The sequence below is a fragment of the Bos grunniens genome, chromosome 28 (genome assembly GCF_055505025.1).
Source record: "Bos grunniens cultivar Pamir isolate PY7600 chromosome 28, Bosgru_T2T1.0, whole genome shotgun sequence".
In the NCBI taxonomy this organism is placed as follows: Eukaryota; Metazoa; Chordata; class Mammalia; order Artiodactyla; family Bovidae; genus Bos; species Bos grunniens.
In genome coordinates this window covers 28,232,260-28,259,162 of record NC_141192.1, presented here as the reverse complement: position 1 = coordinate 28,259,162, position 26,903 = coordinate 28,232,260, and the positions used below count along the sequence as shown (strand labels likewise).

Below are 26,903 nucleotides of genomic sequence, written 5' to 3'. Positions count from 1 at the left end.
GTTCTGTTATAAAGTATATATAAACACACACATACACATGTGTATGTATGTATATATGTATAGAATGGGGCTTCAAGATGCTAGGCGTTAGGTAATCAACATTAATCAATTTACCCTTTTTGGTATTTAGTGCTTCGTGAGTTCAGTTCGGTTCAGTTGCTCAGTCGTGTCTGACTCTTTGCAGCCGCATGGATGGCAGCACACCAGGCTTCGTTGTCCATCACCAGCTTCCAGAGCTTATTCAAATGCATGTTCATTGAGTCAGTGTCGCCATCCAACCATCTCATCCTCTGTTGTCCCCTTCTCCTGCCTCCGTCTTTCCCAGCATCAGGGTCTTTTCCAATGAGTCAGTTCTTCACATCAGGTGGCCAAAGTATTAGAGTTTCAGCTTCAGCATCAGTCCTTCCAAAGAATATTCAGGACTGATTTCCTTTAGGATTAGTGCTGCATACACAGGCTTTTCCCCCCAGATATAAACCATGTGGGAAATGATGAGATTTAGCCTGATCAGTGTTGACTACTTGTGAAATAATCATGTACGTGAAAGTCATGACAAATAGTCATTAGTCATTTTGTTAAGGCACAAATTCACATCTTACATGCTAAAAGCCTAATGTGCGGAAGTTAAATCATTTAGCTATTGATCTGTCCAGCATCTCACTTTAGTTAGGTTTATTCATAAGTTTGGGGGGTTCAGGAGGATCTCTCCAATGTCAAAGGCTTACAAGGCAGCTGTAGTAATGGTATTATGGTTCTTGCAATGACAGCAGACATAAACTAAACACTGAAAAATAAAAAGTTGTGTAGCTATTTTTTTTAAGACCAATTGTGCTAATGATGGTCTGGTTTCCCTCTCTTATAGCAACTTGGTCATGGTAACCAGAGGGGCTAACTGAATCTTAAAAGTAGCTTCCTGTAAACCAAGAGAGGGTTGATTTAAACTAAGTTCCAATCCAATACAATAGCCTTACTTGGGTCACTAGTAAATAAATAAATGCATAAATTAATCTCTGAGAAAACTTTTGGCACAATTTTAGAGTAGGAGAAATTCTGTCCAAGCTCTGGGTCCTATGTGGTCTCCTGGGCTCTTTATATTCTCTTGTTCAGACACTGAAACTCACTAAGAATGAATAGTTGACTTGTAGATAAACAGTTAACCCTGTGAACAGGAGGCAGGTCAAGGCAGGTCAGGTCCCTTAGAATTACACCCCAGATGTGGTCACCACTTTTACCTACGGGTCTGTCTAGGCATGTGATCTCACCAGTAGATACACCTGCTGCATAATCCCTGTCTTGTGTGACCTTTAAATGTCTGAGATGAACCATGTGGGTATCACATGCATAATTCTCAAGAAGAAATCTAATGTGGCTTTTAAATGTGGCTTAGAATTCAGTGACTGCTTGGTGGATGCTTGGTGGTGGAGGCTGGCTTTGCCTCCCAGTGGGTTCATTTGTTCCTCGAAATGATGGCGTGCTTGGTTTTAGTTTAGCTTTCTGTTGTTTTCTTTTTTGGGTGATGAAGTAGTCGTAGGGCAAAAGCTGATATTAACATATTAACACATATTTTTATATTTGTGTGGCCGTCCATTTGAAGTGGTTTGCTTTTGGAAACAGCTGGTTAAAACCCTGGGTTTTTACATTTGAAATATTCTTTGTTCTGTTTGCAACCCTGAACTGGCATATTTTCCCACATTTTATAAGTTCTAAAGTGATGTTTTTGTTGCCTGTCCTGGGAAGATCTGTCTTTCCATTTATCAAAACAAATGGCAAGCTGGGGACCATTTAAAATAGTTTTTTTTTTTTTAGTTAATAAAGCCAATCTTCTTGTTCTGTTATGTTAAAAGGACATTATCTTTTTATTGTCAGTTCTGTTTGGCTAGGTCTGTTTTCTGTCTTAGCGATCTGGATCTGAGGGCTGCCCCACTTGCTTGCTGTGTAGAGAATTACAAAACCATTAAGGGTGGGGCAGCACCAGCTGACTTACAGTACAAACCATTTCTCAAAATAACCACAACAGTGCAATACTGATGTGCAATTTACGTCACAGTCTGTTTTTATGAAATAGTTTGTGGCATTTTCATTTCTATTCCGGATGGAATCTTGTTCTCTCTCCCTTTTAATCAGGCATTTAATTTATTTTTATCATTAATATTTTCCACTCCTTGTCTTGGCATGCCTCCAATTTAACAGCTTTGATGAGGGAAAAAAAAAAAAAAAAGCCTGATCTTTCCCCACCCCAACTCTTCAACATCAGTTTAACTGTAACTGCATTTTCCCCTTTGATGTGCAGTAAGTTTGGGTACTAAGTTGACTGCCTTATGAGAGATGTAGGGACACATTACACATTTATACAGGTTGTAATCAGAAATTGATAAAGTTGACGTACAGCTTTGAATTTTAAACACTTTCAACCAATTCAGGCTATTTAGTCATAGGCACTGCTGCATTTTCCCTTTACAAATGTCTTTCTGTATAATGTCCTGTAATTAGAACAGGAAATCATTGAGTAACTGTAAGATGAATAAGAGCACTTAGACTGAAAGGAAAATTACCTTCCGAGAAATTATATGCCTTTTTTTTTTTTTTTCTGCATGTTACAATGTTGGTAATGATAGTAACAGCTGTAGCTACTCTTATCTGTAGAATTTTCATGCTTAGATTTTCTGGAATAAAAAAAATTTTCATTTTCAGTAATAATCAAAAATGAATGGATGGAAAATAGGAAATGCCTAATTATGACAAATATTCAGTGTCACAACAGAGCAGCAATTAAGTGGAAACTTCAATATAATTGTCAATAGCAGTAAGAATTGGAACAGTGCCAGGTGTATAAAGTTGATGCTTTGCCGTTGGTTGTTGCTAGGAGCACAGTGAAAAGTATAAAGCTTTGAGAAAGGAATGCCTAATGTAATAAAGTAACAGAAAGAAACATAAATCTTTGTAAGAGCCTCTCATATTGACATTTATTTTACTTAAATTGTCTGAAAACTAGACATCAAGTTTTATAACATGAGCAAATTCATATTTGCTTGGGGAACAAAAAAAAAAGAACACTGTATATTATCCTTGAAGGACTAGGGACATTGTGTCTCAAACATAACCTTCATACATATTTGGAATCTTTTAAGTGAAAATCTTTAAATGTTTGTTTCTATTGGCATCCAAATGCATTTGCCCTAATACGATTAAGAGAACTAAAGGGCAAAATACTTGGCAGATTTTTCACTTGAGGTAATTAGGTGCAGGAAGGAACATGCATACTTTTTCCACCAGGCTCTATAAAATCCTGGTGCGAGGGTTTTTTAAGCTTTTTTTTTTTTTTTTTAAGCTTACTGTGATGTTAGAAGTAGATTATAGTGGTTTTCAGTAAGCATACCAGTGTGATGTTTCCGAAACAAGCCTTCTCTCCTCCCCCTAAAATGAAAAAGAAAGTTACATTTCTAAATTGTTGTGTAAGAGATAAAAGCAAATTTCTCCTCCGGAATTTATGTTTTCAGCCTTCTGTGCATTTGGCCACCATTATCTATTTTAAAAAATAGCATTATGGATATTTGAAAGTCAATGCTCCATTAATTCATTGTGTTTGCTATTTCATGCATCTCTCTTTTTACAAAGACGACTTGAGCAACACGCTATTCAGAATGAATGCGGGCTCTTACCCTCTCCCCCCACCCTCTTCCCACCCCCAGCCCAATGCTGAGGATTAAAGCAATGGTATACAGTTACTGTTTGAAAAGCTTGGGTGGAGTCTCACGTTATAATTATAGTTTCTCAGTGGAATTCTGTTTTGGACTTTGAAAATATATAAATAAGTGAAAAATTGACATTGAGGGAGGTTAACAAAACGTGTAATTATGATATAAGTGCAGGATTAGAGTAATTTTTGTTGAGCATTACAAGCAGTGTACTTTCAGGTATTAACTTTTAATAGGCAAAGTTCTTTTCATTGAAGTTGAAATGAGGTTGAGTCATTTGGGGACTCATTGCCTTTGAATATTTCATTTTAAAATAGGCATACTCATAAGCATACTCACTCACTTTTTTTTTTTTGGTGGAGGGGGTACTTGAGGAATGGGATGACATTTTAATAGAATATCATAATTATGGTTTGAAATTTCAGTCTTTGGTACCATTAATTTATTGCTGGTTATTTTCTGTTGACAGAAATCAAATAATGTATATATAACCCAACCAACTGCAGCCAACTAGTGTGTGTTAGAGAAGGATTCCTTAGGGTAATACTTTGATTTCTTTCCCTCTGTGGGTGTGGCTGAAAGATAATCTTTGTTCCAGGAACACTTTGTTTGTCTTTTGCTAAACAAATGTGCAATTTATCCACTCTTTATTCATTCTTAGATTTATCTGCTAGACCTATTATGAATTGGAAAGGGGGAATGCCCTACACAGCCTTATTGTCAGCCTGATTGTCAATTTCACGCGTAACTTTGTATAGGAGTGTTTGTTTATGTGGGTATGAAATGCATAGGACATAGGAAGTAACTGAGGAATTTAAAGAAGAATTCTTGAAAGGATTGTTTGGCTTTATTTGTTTCTTAGTGTACTAGGGCAAAATAAAATATGACAGCTGTTGAACAATTTACTTTTTTGTAGCTGTGTCAGGAAGAAGTTAATTTAATGCGAAGGCTTAGGAGGCAGTTATAGGATCATAGAATTTTGGACTTGGAAAGCACTTCCGAACCCATAGTTTTATATTCATCTTTCATAGTAAAGTGACCACACTTTGCCTTGGAAAAAAAAGTTTCTTCAGTTCATGAAACCTCTGCCTAAACCACAAAGAAGAGACTCAGCGTATTTTCACTCAGTGAAACTTTGACCTAGATGAATTGTTGGTTCTTCCAGATCTCACCTTTACACTGGATCTTATCTTGACTCTCACCTAGAATGCTTGTTCACCTCTGCACAGGAGTCCTCAGGGTCTCATGGGCTTCCTCTGCTTTTTGTAAATATTAAAGGCAGCTCCTCTGGGAACATCGCATTTTAAGCTTGGAAATTTGCCCCTGTCCAAACAATGCTGAAATTCTGCTCCAAATAGATGGTTCTGTTCATATACAACAAAATTATAATGAATTTTTTTTTTTTTAATCAGTAACCACTACCACATAAGGCCAGGTCCCAGCTGTGCTAACCTCTCAGCCAGGGGTAGGGATTCTAGGCTTGCACAACCTAAGAGTTGGCTTGATTTCCTATCACATAGATAGAAAGTAAAAAGTTGATAAACATGAAGGTGTGTCAATATTGTTAAATTGTTACAATGGGAATTGAGGTATTCCACAATAACACTAACTTAACCGGAGTAGAAGAATTCTAACTTAGAACAGGCTGAATTCCACAGTTGTGGATGAAACAGACGTCTCCTATGTCATTTGATCAAAGACCACCATCCTCACTCCTAATGTTGTAAATTAGTTAAATCCCTTCAACAACAACAATATGTCAAAGGAAAGACAATTCACTTCAGCCACACCCATATAGGAAAAGAAATCAAGATATTACCCTAAGGATAATGTTATTTTTATTGACATTTTGTCATAATGAAAAGCTCATCAAGCTTGAAGTTAAAAAGTTGAGTTATAATCTCATCTCTATCACTTTCTAGTTCCTTGAGCTCCTAGAGTAGTCACTTGAGAGTCTGAATCTGGACTTTCCCATCCTAAGGGAATATTAACAAGGTGGCATGGTACTAATAGCGTTGTTGTGAGAAACAGCAACAAAGATATGTTGTGTGAAAGGCCTTTGTAAATTTTAATGTTTTATTGTTAGCACCAGCCATTGCAGTAATATTTTTGCTCTGCTTTCTAAGCAGGAAAGCAGTTCCTCGTATTTTTGTTTAAGAGTGGTTTTTTACATTCACTGTCTTCTGTGATACCTGATGTTAGTAAAGTATAAAAATGTTAGTAAGTGGCAAAGAGAGGGGAATTTGGTCCCATATTGTTTCAGGAACAGTGGGGTTTTGGACAGAAACGTAACCTGAAAATAGGAAAATATATATATGTGTGTGTATGTGTGTGTGGAGAGAAAGATCAAAACCCAACTGAGTAAATCATTGTAAGTCTATGCAAAAAAGCTGAACTCAGGTGGTGTTTTCACATTTTAGTGTACATGAACTATCTGGGAACTTGTCAGAGATATAATAAATTCCTGGGCCACTGCCTTAGAGATTCTGAATCAGAGGTTCTTAAGGTTCTCTGCCTTCCTGCATTCTCCTGTGTGATTCTGATATGGGCAGTCCCAGAACATTCTTAGAGATGCTGTCTCCAGAATGAATGGACATCGTTCATAGCATGTATTTCCATGACTTGGGATCAGAGGAAATTTGCTTTTTTCTTCTTCCAATAGAAAGAAAAGGACTCAAGGTTTGTTTAGTGTTTTATAGACTGTGTGAAGAAATAGAGACAAATGTTTCAAGGATGAGGGAATTAAAAAAAAAAAAAAAAGTCATTTCTAAGCACAGAGTATAGCCAGGGACTGATTTCATCCAGAAGAGATAATTAAGAACCTAGAGATGGCATCCTCATGGAGAATGAAGGAAGGAAGTGAAGTGGTCCCAAGAGTCCAGGTGACATCTTCTGCTATAAAACCGACTCTGAAACATGCATTTTTCCCCCATTGTTCAACCTTAGAAGTATGACTTTCTCCATTTCAAGAACGTGTAAAGACACTAGTACAGCGCTGCCCCCCACCACCACACACACACACCACTCCCATCGCAGAAGTGAGACCAACAGGCACTGTTATGGTATTTACTGTGTACCAGAGATGGTGTTAGGGGCTGAGCATGCTGAAATAAATCCTGGGGGTTCCTGGGTATACTCCCTGACTGTCATCTTGGATGATCTTGGACAAATCTTGGTCATCTTGGACAAATAGAGTGCAATAATGTAATTGAGGCTGCTTCTTCAAATAGTACTCAGACACTCTGGAATTCTGATGATGTTTTTGTAAATATTTTCACTAACACTTTTTTTCACTTTATAGAAAGCACAAATTTGAGCCAGTGTCTTGGGCTACTGTAGAAATCTCAAGTGGGCATGCCTTGGGACATGTATCAGCATCTTCAAATTATTTTTCATTGGGGACTTGGCTTCAGTGTAAACGTATTTCCATTTAATTAAGTGTGCCAGCTGATGAAGTGGCTACCCACAAACCAGGCAGGAGTCTAAGCAACATAAACTGTTAAAAGATGTCATCTTGAAAGCAGCTAAACATCTCCATTCTGGAAGAAGCCTCCAGCCTGAGGAACTAAGTGAACATAATTAGAAATACATCTGGGTATTGGCCTCCTATCTGAAAGGGTCACATGCACACCTTCCATTGGTACTGGTTATGCTCCATCATTATGTTCTGTCCTTCCTCATTCGTCTCCCACTGGTTGCCAGATGGCCATGATAATGTTGGTATCCTGAACAACTGTTTTGTGCAATTCCCTGCAGCATGGTAAAGGCTCGAAATATTGAGTGTTTTCCCTTTGGATAAGCAAGTGACATATCTGGGAATTGCTTGCACACGCCCTGATGGTGTGGTTACAGAGAGTGATGGCAAACTGTGTCATGGAGCCCCAATTCAGCTTGACATTGTGCAGGTGGCAGGATACCAAAGGGGAGGAGGAGGTTGCCATTTCTCAAGCTTAAGATGAAAGAAGGATTAATCCATGCAGAATCTAGTTTTTGTAAATATGGTGGCATGCAAATAAGCATTAAGATTGTTATAAGAGGGAGCTTCATTAAAGTTGCTGAAATGTTCTCCTGAGTTAAGTTGGTTCTGATGGAGCTCTCACAAGGATGCTTGGGGAGTCCTCTCTGTGTGGTTCTCTGAATTGTGCCAAGTTACCAGATGGATTTGAGGAACATTAGAAGATAGGGGGTATGGGTCCGGGGGAGGGTGGAGAAGGTGGATGTATCAATCACACTGAGATAGATCACACTACAAAACAACCTCTAAATCATACTCCATTTGAAACAACAAGTGTTTATGTTGTACATCCATTTAGGACCAACCAGGTGCTTTATTCCATGTTATCCTCACTCAAGACCAAAACTGGCTGAGTAGCCACTATCTGAACCATTACAGATGTCCAGAACAAAGGGAGGGAGACAGTATGGTTAGTTGCACTCTGGCTCTTAAAGGTGCCACCCACTTCTGCCATATTTCACTGGCCATAACCAGTCACATGGCCACTTGTCTTCAATGGGTGGTCTTTCCACAGGACCATAAAGGGAGCAAGATATATTCATTGAACAGCACTAACAACCAGCAGAGCAGGTGATGATGTTCTGGAGACCCATGGATATCTCTCTTGGGCCAGATGGCCTTTAGACAGGCTTCAAGCACTGAAAGATTATATAATCCAAAATAAAAGCAACACGAAACTGTGGAAAGAAATACAAAGAAGCTCAATAAAATTCTGAATTTTCCTGTGGATAAAATAATGATATTAATTATAAATAAAATATATTTATGCACATCAGATTCTTTCAAAACAGTTTTCTGGTTCTGCTGCTTGCCAGGGACCTAAACATTCTTCAGTCTGTCTATGGGGTTATGGATCCAACTCTTTCTTTCTTTATTGGTACCTGAGGCTTTTTCATGGAGCTGCATGAGTAATGGGACTGAGACTAAAGATGAACCAATACAAGAATGTTGCTGAAGACTATATTTTTAATACAAAACCAGAGGTGAGCATTGAAATGAGGCCATGGCTGCCACAGTTGTTTGTTGGAGGGAAGAAAGTAACGGAAGTGTTTTCTCGATTGTCTAGGGGAGGACGAGGAAGAAACGAACGTGATCGTTCTCAGCTACCCCCAGTACTGCCGCTACCGCTCCATGCTGAAGCGCATCCAGGACAAGCCGTCTTCCATTCTCACGGACCAGTTTGCGTTAGCCCTGGGGGGCATCGCAGTGGTCAGCAAGAACCCTCAGATCCTGTACTGTCGGGACACCTTCGACCACCCGACTCTCATAGAAAATGAGAGCATATGCGATGAATTTGGTGAGTCTTCATGATAATTATTTTTTTATCCTACATGAAACTTGTGCGTGTGTGACTGGTTGTTTTCAGTTCTTGTTAGGAGCAGTGGTGGGGAACGGGGCTGACTTTCACAAGCCTGGTGTGCCGCCCCCACCCCCGTCTTCCCCCAGTGATTGCCGCAATAAGACGTCACTGCCTCCTTGGCAGCCTCTGTTTCCCAGGGCACAGGATTATTATTTAGAATTTGTTGTTCAAGACAGAGTCTGAAATTGCTTGGTCGACCTTGAAATTAGACTTATAGGATAGGAAGCTTTTATGCTAGTTGTTTCTTAAAAGGCTTTGGCTCTTCAGATACTGATTGTATTAAATTTAACTGATCACTCCCTTTTCCATGGTATGCATGCGTGCTAAGTCATTTCAGTCATGTCCAACTGTTTGTGACCCTATGGACCAGAGTCCTCCAGGTTCCTCTGTCCATGGGATTCTCCAGGCAAGAATAATGGAGTGGGTTGCCATGCCTTCCTCCAGGAGATCTTTGTGACCCAGGGATCAAACCTGCATCTCTTATGTCTCCTGCATTGGCAGATGGGTTCTTTGTTACTAGTGCCACCATAAAGAACTATAAAAATACACTAGTGTAAAAAGAATACACCATTTTAACCACGTCATTACTATAAGGTAGATAGATATGTAATAGGTCCCTATGCCCCTGAATTTTGAATTCCTATGAGCTGTATATGTAAAAATCACATCAGTTTCAAAGACTTGGTATGAATAAAAGATTGTAAACTAAATTTTAAAAAATTAAAAGTTAACTTGGGTTAAATTTAACTGCTGCTACTGCTGCTAAGTCGCTTCAGTTGTGTCCGACTGTGCGACACCATAGATGGCAGCCACCAGGCTCCCCCGTCCCTGGGATTCTCCAGGCAAGAACACTGGAGTGGGTTGCCATTTCCTTCTCCACGTGAAAGTGAAAAGTGAAAGTGAAGTCACTGAGTTGTGTCCTACTCTTAGCAACCCCATGGACTGCAGCCTACCAGGCTCCTCTGTCCATGGGATTTTCCAGGCAAGAGTACTAGAGTGGGTTGCCATTGCCTTCTCCAATTTAGCTGATGGAATTAAACTATTTAGGTCTTAGGTGCTGCTGCTGCTGCTAAGTCACTTTAGTCGTGTCTGACTCTGTGCAACCCCATAGACAGCAGCCTACCAGGCTCCCCCGTCCCTGAGATTCTCCAGGCAAGAGTACTAGAGTGGGTGGCCATTTCCTTCTCCAATTAAGCTGATAGAATTAAACTATTTAGGTCTTAGTTAAGAGGCTGAAAACATCAAGAAAACAATTGCCTTGGTTTTAATTCATTTCACTATTCCATAATACTGTATTTAGTTCCCTTCTTTAAGATCATATGCTGTCCTATCTGTTTAAATTTCTTGGATGTGTTCAAAATATCTGGAGAGTAAGAAATTACCAAATTTGTAGGTTTTGCTTGACTCTTCATCTATTTTCTTACATGTATAAGTAGTATCGGAGAAGGAAATGGCAAACCACTCCAGTATTCTTGCCTGAAGAATCCCATGGACAGAGGAGCCTGGTGGGCTATAATCCATGGGGTTGCAAAGAGTCAGACGCAACAAAGAGTGACTAAACAATGACAATTATATCTTTATACACTATACCCATCAAAGATGGATATGTGTACATGTATCTGTGTCTGCATCTCTGTTTAGCTGACTGGTCATGAGTTCTCTGTAGATAGAAGGAAAGGAGGAGAAGATAGCACATCCTCAGTTGAGGAGACCTTGCATGATGCCGTGAAAGATTTGAGACAAGATAAAATCACATCTCTCAAATCTTCACTTTCTCAAATCTTCCTTGAAGATATTGGATCGTATCAGAGGTTCTCGATAGGCTGGGCAGGGATATCAGAATATTCTGGGGGTGCATCATCATAGTACACATGTCACCTGGAAGTTCCTATACTTATCGAGGCAAGAACACCCCCCACCTCACCCTGTCCCTTCCCTGGGAATCACCACCATAGAGCAAGCAGGGTGATAACTGAGCCACACTGACTCCTTCATTGGGACCTGGGTGCAGAAGGGGTGGAGACCTGCGGCCTAGAGAGCACAAGAGCCCTTTGAGCAGGAGCATTCCTTGATTCTGTTGGGTAATGTTTTTCCAGGGATGCCTTGTTTTGCGAATTATGCAGATTCAGATTATTCTTCTCAGTCGTCACAGGCCTTGCCGTGGACTGGGGACTCCACGGTGACCTCTCTAGGCTGGTTATTTGTGACACCAGCAGCCCTGGAGCAGGGGCAGGTGGGATGTTGTAAGTAGGAGTGGTGGGCAGAGGAGGGTGAGGGTGACCAGATGGCTTATCTGGATCCAAGAAGGAGAGAAAGAAAGAGCAGAAGGGGACCTAAGTTTATTAGACATGACTTTTTTGGGGTTACAAACTGTCTTGTTCAGATGCCTTCTACAACTCTGGCTTATCAGTCTGTAAGAGAGTAATAGTGATTATGCAAGTTATTTTTTCCTTTTTCCAGGAAGATTTCCTTGTCATTCATAATATTGAAATAACCTTTTTTATTCAAGTAGTTGGATGTATCCAATACATTTAAAAAAAATACTCTTTTCAGTTCAGCATTTATAAATCTTCCCTTTTCAATACTTTTTTGAGTTTTTCCTTTTCTAGCCCCTACTCCCAAACCCTCCATCCTGCTTGCTGCTCAAGAGGTCTCTAAATTCTTGACGCAAAATAGAACTGAAAGAATGCTTTCCCTAATTTAAGTGTATTCAGAATTAGAGTTTCACAATGTAATATAATGAAAAAATGTTTTAACCTTTTTGGCTAAATTAAGAGTTATTAGTCATTGAGTTTCAAAGCTGTTGCATCTAGAATTGGTAATAGAAGTTCCAATTTAACAGTGATCACAATGGTTGTTAAGAGTTACTAAATTAGTTTTAAATGTTCTCACAAACACAAGCATCTGACTTTTAAATGTTTTCCTGAACTTTCTTCTGGTAATGCTGCTTTTTCTTCCCCAGTCTCTTAAAGTGGAAGCTTTCTTTTGGAATAAAGGTACCTTTGTTAAAGAGCTTCTCGATGACTAGTCTAAAAATTAGAATATTAGTATTTTTGTAGTTTGTACTTCAAATATTTGGTACTTCTTATAGGATTTCATTTTAGTTTTAGTAAGAGAACAAAAAAAAACCCCCAAAAAACTTATTCTGACCTGATTTCAAAAACCTTCACCAACATCCCTCCTTCACTTTCTACTTCTGGTCATACATCTTTATTTCCAGAGAAATTCCTTTAAACCTCCAACCGGTGCTATTTGAAATCAGCATGGGTTAAAGGGTTTGTTAAAACGTGGGGTTGGGTTTCTCCAACCAACTAACAGTTGGTGGAAGAACATAAATTTAATTAGTGACTGGCATTAAACAAATGTTCCTAATATTAAACACTGCCAGATGACTGAGACACTTCTGTCAGATTACCGCGAGTGCCAGGGGGCCCACAGATGAATTTTCTACACAGTATATATTCTGTACCACACGTTTGGTGACTTCAGTAATTGGTCACATGTAATTTAGGTAACAGTATGCCTAGGCTGTAAAAATCAAATTTTATTAGCCATATCACCAGGTGGATGAATGGTGGAGCTGATGGCAAAGAGTTTATAGCATTTAGCAGCTACACCTTTGACACATGAAATTCATAAATTGCCATAAAATACCTCCAAGGCCCTTCTCAAAAGGACAGTGTCTGCTTTCCTAGGATTAAATAATGTTTATTTTATTAACTAATATATTTTTTGCTCTCTGCTATTAAATGGGGTTACAGAGTGGGGGTGAGAGAGGGGTTTCAAAAGATAAGTAAAAGGCAGTCCTCACTCATTTTGAGGATTTAAAACCTAATTGGGGAAGACAGGATTAACACAACTGAAAAGTTAACTAATGTTAGAGGAAAGTCAGGGATGAAGTATTGGATGAATGCTGCAGAAAGCGAGTGCAGGAGGCATTTCGCAGTGAGCGGGGGTGTGGAGGAGGTGGCCTGGCTGGAGAAGATAGTCATCGTGGTGAGGGGTCGGGAAAAACCTCGTGGAAAAAGCAGGGCTGGATCTGGTTTCTAAAAATAGAGATTAGTTGGGGAGGAATAACTTGGGAGATTGGGATAGGCATATGCACTGATAACTTATAAGAACCTGCTGTGTAGCCCAGGAAACTCTCCTCAATACTCTGTACTGACTTATGTAGGAAAAGTCTTTTTTAAAAAAGAGTGGATATATGTATACGTAAAAGTGATCCACTGTGCTGTGCGCCTGAAACTAACGCAAGGTTGTAAATCAACTCTACTCCAATGAAAACTTTTAAAAAATACGAATAGGGAGAAAGGGTATTAGAAAAGTTTTGGCAATGCCTAGATCATGTAAAATTCACATTCCAATACCATTAGGAATGACCGTCTTCACCCTAGGTCGGCTGTTGGTCTCTCTTAGATGTGTTTGCCCACAGTCATCACTCTCCCGAGTCTGTGCCCTCCAGGTGGTTTTTATAAGTGGCCCGGTGACCTCTCTGCCAGTGGGACATGAATGTGAGTCAGAGGACCTGGGCTGGGACAAACCTCGTCCGTGGCTTTGCAAGGGAACTGGGCTTGCTTTCTTGAGCAGAGTTGCCCCCGCATTGCTTCTGGGAGCCTCCCCGCGTATTCACATTCCCCAGGTCCATCTCCGAAAATGGACTTTGCTCATGTGACAGCCTTGCCCAACTGGCTAGACACCTCTCCTCCCCTTCCACCGTCTCTATTGTTTTAATGTCGTCCACTGAATAACAAATTTAATTGAACAATAAAAGTAAGGCTTTTAAATCTACAATGAGTCCCTGTAAATAAATTCTCTGTGGAATTTTATGAAGCTGTTTAATGAAAAGTTTGATTAGAAACTATTAAAGAAAAATAGAATAGATGAAATTTTCATCATTTAGTCCCACGTTACAGGTGTCATTTTGATTTTTATTTACATTGAGATATTCAGAATAGAGTAAATATATCCTGGTTTTAATTAACTATTCTCCTTACTTGGGAAAGGTTATTTTAGGCTTGAAGGGTTTTGATAGCATACCATCTGCTTTCTTCACTGTATTTTATTCAAGTCCCTTCTTTGCTCACAGTGCAGCACAGTGTCTAAACCTATGACACAAGCATAAATTGAATCATATTAATGGCAGGTGATAGAAAAGCTTCAGCCTAGACATCCTGCCTCATTCTTCCATCTTGTCAGTTACAATGCTCTTAAAGGCAATATGCTGTTTTCTTAGCAAAAGAGAATTGGCTATTTTTAAAGCTAAAGCAATGGACTCCACATGAAAGCATTAAGAAAACTGGTTGTATTGCACATGCGATGAGGAAATGAGCTTATAATAACGATGAGGGGAAAGTGACATTACGAATGGCATTTTTTTTCCCATCAAAATCTCTAAAATTCCTGGCCCCACTGTCCTGTTAGAATCTAATAGCATAGTGCATTCTCTGACAGCCCCCTACCTTGCTCTTACCTGTTTTTATAATTTGATGATCCTTTGGTAAAACACATACTTTCATTTATGGTGTGTTATTGTCTCCACTGTAGAAGAAACACACACATGCAAACATATTGTCTGTTTTACCTGTAAGAACAATAAATGTCCACCAGTTTGTAATGCACAGTGTTTACATTACTATCACATAGATTGACTTCACATGTGCGAGGCGTTGACAGCCAAACCCAAACAGAGGCACCTACAGCAGATAAATGGATAACTTTAAGGTATTGGCTCCTATCGGAGGTGTGAGGCAGACCCAACATAAATGAGATGAAATCAGTTTTTAAAGGTGGATGAGGCTAAATGGACTAAGGCATGGTGGGTTAAAAAAATAATAAAAATATGGTTTGTTTTTGGTTTGAGTTTTCAATTTCAGAGAGACAGAAGTAGTCATGCTTCTAAATTCTTTGGCAGATTTTGTGCCCGTGTGTGTGGGTGTCTTGACCAAGGAGTGGGATGGGGTTAAAGGAAGGATGCAGTAAGTCACCTGAGAAGAACAGAGATGAGATGGACTGTCATCTTGGTGTTTGGTCCATGTATAGAGCACCATGAGCTCTGACTTCAGGGAGACGTTGTCTACATCAATATTAAGACGTATACTCTGCTGAGGGCCTGGAGGGCAACACGATGTAGTGAAAAGAGTTTTAGGCTTATAGGTATGTAGCCCAGCTTAATCAAGGCCCAACCGTCTGGCTTGCTGTGCCTCTGGGCAGGTGACGTAAGGCCCCTTACTTGTCCCATCTATAAAATCCTGCAGTAACAGCCCACTTGCTGGGCTCAGAAAAAGTTTGTATTCATTCATTTTTTGAAAAGACATTCTCTTGATAAATGAAGATTCCCTACCATTTCTATTAGATTCTTAGGCCTTAGATAACTTGTACACAGTCATCTAAACCCACCTTGCTCTTTGAATAATAAAGGAACCATTTTCCTAAGGCTCCAGGGCTCTTACTGGAACCTTAATGGAAAAGAAGTTTTCTACTTTTTACAGTATGTTTTAAAGACACTTTTCTGACTCTGCCCTGAATTTTTCCGTTTTCCCTTTGGGTGAAATAATGACATTTTAGACAAAAGAAGAAAAAGCAGAGGGAGGGAGGGAAACAGAAGAAGGGATAAAACCTTGACTTTCTATGAAAGAAAACTCAGGACGCATAAAATTATTTTGAAGCTTAAAGGATGAGCTGGACTCTGCCTCTTTCCCTCTAAACATCACATGTTTTGCTGGAAATGAAAGGAAAGGCAGTTGTTTTGTTAAGGATCATGGGAATCTGTAAGTGAGTAAACATTTTTTTCTTGCCAAAGTAGGTTTCATGGTCTCAGTGGATTTTGACGATCAAATGGCTTTGTTCCTGGTTCCTGTACAGACTCAGGCTTCCCCCGCCTGCCTGCTTACAGTGCCCACCCACCTCCCAATGATAACAAGGCAGATGTTTCTCTTTAACTGAAGCCAAGTGGAAAAGGAGTTGTGCCTCTTATGTATTACTATTTCTGCAGAAGACTTTTACCTTCAGAGTTCTCACTTGAAGGATTGCTTTGTCTCAGAAATTTTCTAGAGGTTCTGTTTATCGTTAGAGGATGGTCTAACCAAGGCCACTCTTGCTACCTGCTCTTTATTGCATGTAGTTGCTGAAGTAGGGACAGAGAGAATGATACGTTCATTGTGCCAGATAGTAGACCAAACCCCAAGATAGCTGCTGGTCAAGTTGTGTGTAATATGCTCTAGAGTCCATGGAATGATTAGACTGTCCTTGGACAGTCAAGCTTTGGCTTCCAGGACAGTAAAGACACAGGAGGGCTGGAGAGCAGGCCTCCTCAGGCACAGGCATTGGAAGCTGGGTGCCAACCCTTTGAGGGGGGTGGTTAATAAAAAGAATCTTAATGTTGCTATTGTAAATTAATTTAAAGTTATGATGTATGGAATGGGTAGGATTAGTGGGTTTCTGTTCTATTTTTCAAACCTGAAAGGATATTTTAAAGTAACGCTGGACCCCTTTTGTAGCTGAGTGGATTCAATGGGGTTATTAAAAACTATTTGGACTCATGGGTTCAATAAACTCTTGTCAGCCCAGAAGAAAGGATTTGTGTCTATATTGGCTAATATTTCATGTAGGATTTCATAGAGAAAAGCAAGAAAGTTATATTCCATTACATTAGCAAGATCAACATATTGCTCCCTGTTGTTGTTTGGTCACCCAATCCTGTCCGACTCTTTGCGATCCCGTGGACAGCAGCATGCCAGGCTTCACTGTCCTTCACCATCTCCCGGAGCTTGCTCCAACTCATGTCCATTGAGTCAGTGATGCCATCCAACCATCTCGTCCTCTGTCATCCCCTTCTACTGCTGCCTTCAGTCTTTCCCGGCATCAGGGTCTTTTCTGATTGCTTTCTAGGATGAAACAAATATTTTTACTAATTAAATTAATTAAATTAAAACACACAAACACACACTCTATGGGAAAGAGCTGGGTCAATGAAAAACCACAAACAAAAATGTTCTGGTTTGGGGTAGGGTTGGTAGAATGAGGTTCTGAACAAGTCTATATTCATTTGAGTTCTAAAATCCTCATGATAAATGAATGTTCTCTGTAAACTCCTTTAGTCTGTCCCGTTGGGGAAACTGGATTGACTTAAGATCCTTGGACTGTAGGTCAGGCTGTCCAAGGCCACTTAGGTCTCAGCATGGTGCCTGGTGCTCAGTATGCCCTTATCTGCTCATTCATTTCACCAATATCTACTCAATATTGGTGCAAATCCTGATGTGGTCCTTGTGCACAAAGTTGTGACCAAGACAGGAAACTTCCCCATTCTTCAGGAGCTTACAGCGTGGAATGTGGGAAGGGTATTGGTGAAATGTGAGCGAGCCATGGACCATACATCCTAGGCGTAGACCCTACCTCACAGGATTGTTGTGATGATGAGATGAGTTAATGACTGAAAACACTTAAATGAAACACAGCAAGTACTGCTTAAGTACTCATGTTACCAGAATCTTCTTGTACCCTTTGCTCTATCCAATACAACCTTAACCACATACGGGGTCCACAGTGATTCCTCAAAAATCACGCACAAAATTGTTTCATACCTTTACAGACTGCTAGTGAAAATAAGGTATCATCTGCTACTCAAATTCATTTGATATAGGTTCATTCCAGAAATACTTGTTTGGTTGTCCTTCGGCCTGGAATGTGTTTCCACAGATATCATGGGTCTGGCTTCTTCTCATCATTCCAGCCTCATCTCAAATGTCTCCTCCCCAGAGAAGTCTTCTCTGACCATCCACTTTCCACAGATCTTCTCTAACCCATCACCCAATGTACCATTGTCTTCTCATCCATTCATCGCTTTCAGAAATGAACTCCTGTATTCATCTCTTTACATGTTTTGGTCCATCTCCCCACTCTCCACTCGTACTATATATAAGCTCTTTAAAAGCAAGGAACTCGTCTGTCTTTTTACAAAGATATGCCTGGAACTAGCACAATACTTGGCATATAGTAGGTGTGTAATCAATATTGATTAAGTGGGGATTTCCCTGGTGTTCCAATGGTTAAGACTCCACACTTTCACTAAAGGGGGGTGCTGGTTTGATCCCTGGTCAGGGACCTAAAATCCTGCATGCCATTCAGCATGACCAAAACATTAATATATATATATATATATGTATGTATGTATGTATGTTGAATGGATACATGCATACTGTGCATCAGTATCATTGTTCTCTGCCAGTTTACAGATAAGAACACTTAAGCACAGCAATATTACACAGCTAGCAAGTGGTAAGGGCTTCCTTGGTGGTTCAGTTAGAAGAATCTGCCCGCAAGTGGTAAACCAGGACTTGAACCTGGACAGTGTAACTCAATATCTGTGCTCGTAACCATTACACTAGCATGCTACTCACCCTGGTCCCTGCTCAGAAAGATCTTTCAGATTTCCTGAGATCATTAGGCAGACAGGAACAGATAACTGAGCACCAGGTCTCTCCTGTAAATAGGATCTGTAGGATTTAAAGGGATTGGTGTGTGTTGGAGTGGTTAAGAAAGGAATGATGATAAAGATTCGAAATCCCATTAGACTGGGATCAAGTCTGAAGGCAGCCAGTGTCTTCTCTTGTCTGTGTGACTTACAGCAGTCTCCCTGTTGTGGCCCTTGCTGTCTCATGGTCTCTTTTCAACATACCAGCCAGATTGATCACTTCTCTGCTCAAATCTCCCAGTGGCTTCCCACCTCATCAGAGAAGCAGATAATGAATACCGGGCCCTTTTAGAGCTGAAACTCTTTAGAAGTTGAAAGGGGCTGTAGCAAACTAATGCTGTGTTCTCCCACACTCTTTATAAGACATGGGGTTGTGATGCTGACAGGACTTTCATTATACACCTCTCTGTCATTTTCTGCTTAGAATGCATTGGCTTTCCCAACTTGGCATCCCTTTTTTTTTTTTTTTTTTTAATGAAAAAATTATAGGTCTAATTTCAAAAAAATGAAATGTATGCAAGCTTTCCTGCTTCTGTCACTTCTTTATTCCTGTAGCACATAAATCATTTCCCTTTTTAAAATTAAATTTTGCTTGCCATGACTTGGTAATGGGTTTCAAAGGAGGCAGAGTAGCCAAGCTGTTGGGTCAGGAGCCAGCTGTGCTGCCTGCTCAGGAAATCTTCTCACTGCTGGCTGCTATGGGCCTTGATTCCATCATCTGGGCTTTATGCTCCCTTTGGAAGTTACCTAGAAATTCTCGCCCTTACTCTGCTCCCTGGACCTCCTTTCTGGCTCTCCAGTCACCATCCTGGAGGACGAAAGAACCTGGGACTTGGGCAAAATAAGATTGTGTGTTCTAATGCTTCTTGGGTGCTTATCCATGCGTTCATTGAGCGCTGGCTGTGGAAAGCAGAACTCTAGATGTTGTTGGGATTTTGGCCTATCTTCTCAAGGCCCTGAGAAATGAAGTTGGTTGAGATAAAACCCAGAACAAGTGGTCACTGCCACTATTATGTGTGATCCTTTTAACAGTCCCACATTTGACCCATGAATGACCTTTGCTGCAGGGTCACAGTTCTAACATGCTGCCGATGCGCCAGTGAGTACCACCCCCCCACGCCACCCCCACCAAGGCCGCTGACCCCCTTGGACTCACTTTTCCTCCATTAAGTGAGACAAACATGGCGCTAAGGAGTCTAGAGTTACTTTTGACATTCAAAGGAGATGCTATCTGCCAAGCTTGGCAAATGGGAAACCTGGCCCTCTCAGGATGCTGCCAGGCATCTGCAAAGGGCTGAGGAGGTAAAGTCTAGGTGCCACTGGAATTGAAAGATGAATAGAAGAGGGCCTGGAGGTCAGAGGAGGACTTTAGAGGAAGTGGATCTTCAACCGGACGGCGACAGATTCAGAAAGGAGAACGTTATTTCAGGTGAGGACGTGGAAAATACTCTGGACTTTGAAGCTCAGAGAATGAAGGGTTTTTTTTTTTTTTTTTTTCCTTTGCCATTTTTAGCTTTCAGCGTAGACAAAATTCAGCCTCCATAAGCAAAACTCTTTTTTTCCCCCCCTCCTAGAAGATGTCACTGTCCCCTGAGGGCTCACGTAGTTCTGGGTCCTACTCTCACGGGCCCCATTGTGGTTAGGGCCCAGAGGAAGTCTCTTGGAGGGAAAATCAAGTTGTCTCTTATTAAATTGGAAATGTTCCCTTGGGTCAATAAGAAAGGAAGGGCTGCACCAACTTTGCAGCAAGGGGTAGAGGAGTGAGGAGCGAGGCGGCTGATTTCCTGGCTGTGTAATGGGCTGCTTCTGGGCTGAACAAGCATCTTGAGAATCATCATCTGGGGCACTCTGCTCCTGTCCCTTCTGTGTTACTCAGTACTTTTCCAAAGTTATTCTTTCCTTCTGCTTGGTACTGAAGTCAACAGCGTCAACTGCATTTCTTTTCACTAGATTCTAAGCTCCTAAAGAAGTAAGAATCATGCCTTTCTCATGTTTGTATCAATATATATTTGTTGAAGGGCTTCCCTGGTGGCTCAGCAGTAAAGAATCTGCCTGCAATGCAGGAGGTGCAGGTTCAATCCCTGGGTTGGAAAGACCCCCTGGAGGAGGGCATAGCAACACACTCCAGTGTTCTTGCCTGGAGAATCCCATGGACAGAGGAGCCTGGTGGGCTACAGTCCATGGGGTCCCAAAGAGACATTCCTAAAGCGACTGAGCACACATGCACACCTGTTTGTTGAGAAGATATAAAAACTGCTAGATTCAGAGGGCTTCAAGTGTCCCTTATCTTACCACCTTCCTTACAGTCAAGTATTTCTTGACCTCTTGGTCCTTTAACAGTAGCTCATTGCCAGTTGATTTAATTCTTAAGGGAAACTGCTAGTTCAAAGGAACTGGGTTTCTCTCAACATTTACTCACCTTTCCAAACCGGAGGAACGGCCTTCGTAAACTGGTCCACATCTTTGGTTGGTTATTGCTCATTTGTTACGATGCTTAACAGTCCCTGAAGTCTGCATGGTCTATGGGTTGCTCTTTCTGAGAAAGCTGAGCAGCATCCTTAAGTTAGAGCCAATGGTAGCCTGTCTCCAGGGTCAGTGCATCCACCCTTCCTACCTCACCTGTAGATGACAGAATTCATTGTGGAAATCAGGGAACAGTGATGGGGCTATTAGCACCCAGGACATTGACAGGTTCTATTGAAATGTGGGTTCTGTGGGTCAGAAACATAGTACAGATTACAGTTCAGCCTGGAATCATATCAGAAAGTGTTGGGAAAGAAGAGGCTCAGCCAGCATGACGTTCATGATTAGGAAGATTGCTTGGTGGATGGCACTTAGGCCTGAAGTACACTTTATGGATCACCGACTGGCTCTGTCTGTCTCCTGTAAGACTTCTCCACAGAAGATCCCGCGTGAGGCAAGTTCACAATACGCAGGTCGCACTGTCTTCCTCACGGTTCCACATGGGAGCATTGGGTCTTAAATAAGAGATAAAATATTTTAACAAAGATATCATACATACACTGTGCCAGAAACTGCCCTCCCAGGGCGCTGACTCCTGTTCCATCCCCAGCACATGCACTTTCAGACGGAGGAAGGAGACTAGTAATCGATGGTTCTTCTGAGGTTTGCTTTTATTTTAGTTAGGTTGGCAGGTCTTATGCTCCGGGAAGCACATTCTGTCTCATAGTTCTTGAAAGAAAGGAAAGTGAAGTGTGTCAGGACTTGAACAAACAGGGAGTATTGTGGACACCCCCCTCAAATGGACTTGCTGACACTGGATGCTAAGGTCAGCTGCCTGAGCTGAGGAGGTGGTCTCACCACTGCCAGCCCTGCTAGCTGCTCATCCTACCCTCAGCCATGTCGTTCACACCTCACAATGCCCTTCTCATGGAAGAGCTTTCCTCAGGCTTTTCAAAGACCTCCCAGTCTTTGATGCTTTACTTCTCTAAAACCAAGAGCAACGACTCTGAAACCAGGAGCACAGGGGTCGCTGGCCACATCGGGTGGTTGAACTGTTTAGCCAGTGGCTAAACAAGGAGTACAGCAGTGGTGGGACCTCAACAGGACGTGGGCCTCAGCTTCTCATGCCGTGCCCTTAGTGCTCTCCCCCAAAATGTGACCCAGTGCTGAGCGTATGGCATCACAGTTGCAGGATTATATGCAGCAAGCCCTAATTAACCAGAATCTTCAGTTAACCAGATGCTCCCCATCCCTCATCCCCTTTTTATGATATTTCAAGAAGGAAAGAAAGAGTAAATAGTAAAAAACAGCTCATATGTTTTTCAAAATATTTTTCTCATTATGAAATTATTTCCATTATGGAAAGCACAAGTATAATAATAATAATAATTGCCACTCTTCTGTGAGCATGAACCATATGTCAGGCCTTATGCTAAGCCCTTTCCATACATTTTCTTAATCTTTATAGCACTCCTATAAGGAGGCTCGTATTAACCAGGGGAGGAAACAGACACTCAGAAAGTTTACAGCAAGGAAGCCACACGGCTAGTAAGTGGTCAGACTGGATTTCAGGTCAGGTCTGTCTGGCTTCAAAGCTGCTATGCTTATCCACGTTTTGATATTGCCTCCCTGAATAGCACCAATAATCTCATCAGTATTTATCTGTTTCCTTCCAGTCTTGCCAAAGCATTTTTAGAGAGAATATTTTATATATACAATTGTTATATCTTAAAATTTCAGTTGTTATAAAATGAACCTTTTCTCATATTATTATAAACATTTTTATAGACACCATTTTAATGTTTGCATAATAGTACATAAAATGAATGTATCAGAGTTTACATACTCCCTTTCTGTAAGAAGTTTATATCATTTCCTCCAGGGTTTTGTTTGTCGCTTTAATGTATAATGTATAATTAACATTGTAATGAACATCTTTATATATAAAAACATCAGCATTTTGGTGGTTTCTTTAGGATAAATTCCAGGAATCTCCTATTGCCAGAATTATTTTCCTTCTGAGCAGTAGCGGAGAGATCAGATAATCAGAGCCTGCTATGTGCTTAGTTTATAATCAGCTCTGTCTACAGAACCTTCCACAACTATTGCTGAAGATACTGAGAACCAGTGCTCAGAATGAAAACCCAGCGTTTCTGTATAGCTCTAAAGCACAACAGGAAAAAAAAAATTTCTTCAGTGAATACTGTGTTTAGGCAAGAAACTGAGCTTAAGCAGAGATTTTTTACCTCATTATCAAGTCTCCAGAAGAACTTACAAAATTTTGATTTTTAGTCTCAGACCTCCTGAATTTGCATGGGGAATGCCCTGTTACCAATTATTTTAATTACACTTCCACAGGTAAGATCGAGGGTCAGTGTCGTGGGACTGTCTAAAGTTGGAGCCCATGGTAATGGTAGTGGAGAATGGAAGTTGACAACCTAACTATTACTGCCAGCTCTTCCTTCCTTGTTAGCTTCTGTCCAGGCCTGATGGAGGAACCTGGGGCTGAAATTGGTGCCAACATGAATGGCAGAGTGTGGCAAGAAGTAGCAGTAGAAGGTAGGGTCTATTCCTTAGGCAGGTGTGCATGTACATACGCTCAGTTGCTCAGCAATGTCTGACTCTGAGACTCCATGGACTACATCCTGCCAGACTCCTCTGTGCATGGGATTTCTCAGGCAAGAATACTGGAGTGAGTTGCCATTCCCTTCTCCAGGAGATCTTCCCAACACAGGGATGGAACGTGTGTCTCTTGCATCTTCTGCATTGACAGGTGAACTCTTTACCACTGAGACACCTAGGAAGCTCCCTCGTTAGGCAGATGGCTCATTTAAGACCTTGCCTTAAGTAAAAGTACAAAGTCAGGAGTTTGGAGGGATACATGCTGCTGCTGCTGCTGCTAAGTCGCTTCAGTTGTGTCTGACTCTGTGCGACCCCACAGACAGCAGCCCACCAGGCTCTCCCGTCCCTGGGATTCTCCAGGCAAGAACACTGGAGTGGGCTGCCATTTCCTTCTCCAATGCATGAAAGTGAAAAGTGAAAGTGAAGTCGCTCAGCTGTGTCCGACTCTTAGCAACCCCATGGACTAAAGCCCACCAGGCTTCTCCGTCCATGGGATTTTCCAGGCAAGAGTACCGGAGTGGGGTGCCATTGCCTTCTCCGGGAGGGATGCATGCTAGTGTATTAATTCCCAAGAAACTAAGGCAAAACACAACGTCCTGGAGAGGACGTTTGGCTGGAAGTCAAGAGACTTGGGTTCAGATCTAATCCTCATATTAAATAGGGAGCTTTGGCAACTCAGTTGATTCCTTGTTTCCATGTCTTATATGTGAAATGAAAGACTGGACAGGATTTTTGAGCTTTTGGGGATTTTGGCCCCTTTTGAGAATCTGATGAAAGCTATGAGTCTTCTTTTGATAAAAATGTGCATGAAAATATGATGATGGCTCTGAACAATATTATTAGCAAAAATTAACATATAAAGCAAATATAGAAAATTTTGCATATGTTTTTCAGGATACACAGACAACGTGAAACCTTGGGTTAAGAACCCTGAGGCTGCATGATCTTTAAGATCCCCTTTTGTCCTCACGTTCTTGCATTCTATCAGTGAAATAATGATTTGTAATAATACTCTGTAAACTTCATTTTTTTTTGTTAACTAGGGCAACTCATTTCCTGAGAATTCCAGTTAAGATATAAATAGTAGCCGTAACTCATAACCTTTTATTGCATTGAGAGAGTGTTGTCAAGCACAGTGTTAGGTCCCTAAATATAGTTTGTGTCCCTGAATGATAATTCATGTAATGAGTCGTGTGAAAGGCTTGGTAAAGCCAACTTTACCATTTATTAAACACTTAAGCCCAGCATTATCTCCTTAAATTCTTGCAACCATGTTTGGAGGTAGATGTTGTAATCCCTGTTTTGCAGATGAGAAAAGTGAGGCTCAGAGCTGTGGAAGGAAGTCATCCCCCAGAGCTCTTCTAGGGATGGAGATGGGATTTGAACCCAGCTCCTTGGACTGTACTGTGGGTGCTCTTGCAGTGCCTGCTGCTCTTGTTGGTAAACTGCTAACTCCTCTGATTTACTTAAATAATAATTACAGAATCCAACTCGTGTGCAAAATTTTGGACATAAAGGACAAAAACAGTGTTCCTACGGCGGTCAGCCAGCCACATTCTCCACATGCATCTGCATATCCCACCCTGCTTGCCCACCCTGGACAGTGTCCACTTGGTGACTCACGTGAGCGTAGATGTGGTCAGTGGCCTCAGCCTTGTCTGGCCTGTCCTGCTATCCTGCTCCAGGTGAGCTGTTAGACCAGGAAGACTGCATGAGTTTGTGCCTTCAACAGGAATAGCATCAGGCCTGATGCTCTATTCACGTGCCCTGCTGGGCCCATTCTCATCAGGTGCTGTTGACAATCTAGTTTACATAGGGTGTCCCAGACCCACGGCCACATCGGGCCTGTTGCTGCGCTATAGTATTTTATTGGAACACCGCCATACCATTCTCATGCACTTACGTCTTATCTATGGCTGTTTTGGTGCTGCAGCGGCGGAGTTGAGCATGCCCTACAGAGTTGAAAATATTTATGCTCTGACCCTTAAGAGAAGAATCCTCTGACCCTTGATACAGACCAAACAACTTGGGACTGTAGTTCATCAAATCTAAGACAATATGTTTGTAATACAGATTATTTTTACATGTACCGCTTGGAATTAAAACAGCATAATTGTGAGACACCATTTACTGGGAGACCACCAATTCTTGGAGAAACTGAAATCTGAAAAGAATTGTGCATCTTACAATCAAAATTTGGTACTTTTCAGAGAGATGTTTTAGTGATTTTTTTTTTTTAATGTAAATATGGATTGTCTTAAAGACTATTTTCGTTTGCCCGTAAATCAACCAGTCTGTTGAAACTGGTTGATACTATAGTCTTGTGAAACCTATAGTAGCAGACCATGTCATGGGGCCCAGTGAATTAGAAAAGTGCTGGCTTTCTGGCATCTGTCTTCCCAAAGACTGTTGCTATTAATGAGTAAAAGAAATATTTTGGCATTGTTCTCCGATACTATTTTCAACTGTTAGTATAAATATTTAGGGTGTTTCAATACAGTGGCTTATGTGGCAGTAAAATTGTTAGTTCTTTCTCTTAGGGCTGGTATATTTGAAGAGCATGCCTGTTCTTAAACCATGTTATGAGGCTATGTACAAAAGGCTTTGTAATAGTTTGGAATGGAAAACTTCTCAGATGCTGCCTATGGTCAGATTCTTACCAGTCTGAAAAATATGCTAATTACATACAAGGCTCTGAGCAAGGAGAGGGAACTCAATATTCCAATTTTAAACTTCCTCAAAACAAAAACAGGACACCACTTAAGGGGGAGGTAGTGATGAATGTACAGATAGCTTCTGCCTCGCTGTGTGTACACACATCCACTGTTATGCTTATACATACTTGCACACTCACATAAAATGTCCAGAGAGCATCTGTATTTGTGCATATAAGTCATGTTTGTTTTTTTCTCCAAAAATAGAAATTTAGGAATTCTGAGTCAGGCCACTTCTTATTTGGCTAATTCAGCTGCCGAGTAAGTTATTAATGACCCCCAGATGTTGTTTATAGTGATTGGATATTTTCAGTTGTGAAATAATATTTTCTTTTTTGTGTGTGTGCAAGTGATATTTCTTAATATGCTCCATAGCATCTGAATCAAAGTTTGATGGCAGAACAGTTTGCATGTCCAATGTAATTGCTTCTAAGTGAGCTCTTCATTCTTCACATTTTTAGCTCTAATTGCTTTTTTTCCCATATGTCTAAAAATAAATATTTGCAAGTTTTGCGTTCTGCTACTCATTGTAATACATAAAATATTTGTACACTGAGCAAAATTC

At 40.8% G+C, this 26,903-nt stretch overlaps 1 protein-coding gene across 2 annotated transcripts in view; it reads left to right on the top strand.

Moving 5' to 3' along the window:
• ARID5B (AT-rich interaction domain 5B) overlaps window positions 1–26,903 on the top strand; it is a 192,343-nt gene that overhangs the window by 83,438 nt on the left and 82,002 nt on the right. The window contains exon 4 of one of the 2 annotated variants that reach the window (XM_086382290.1): window positions 8,777–9,007. The exons of the other annotated variant lie outside the window; for it this stretch is intronic. Coding sequence (XP_086238416.1) covers window positions 8,777–9,007 — 231 coding nt within the window. The remainder of the gene's footprint in view (window positions 1–8,776; window positions 9,008–26,903) is intronic. 2 annotated transcript variants of the gene reach the window in all.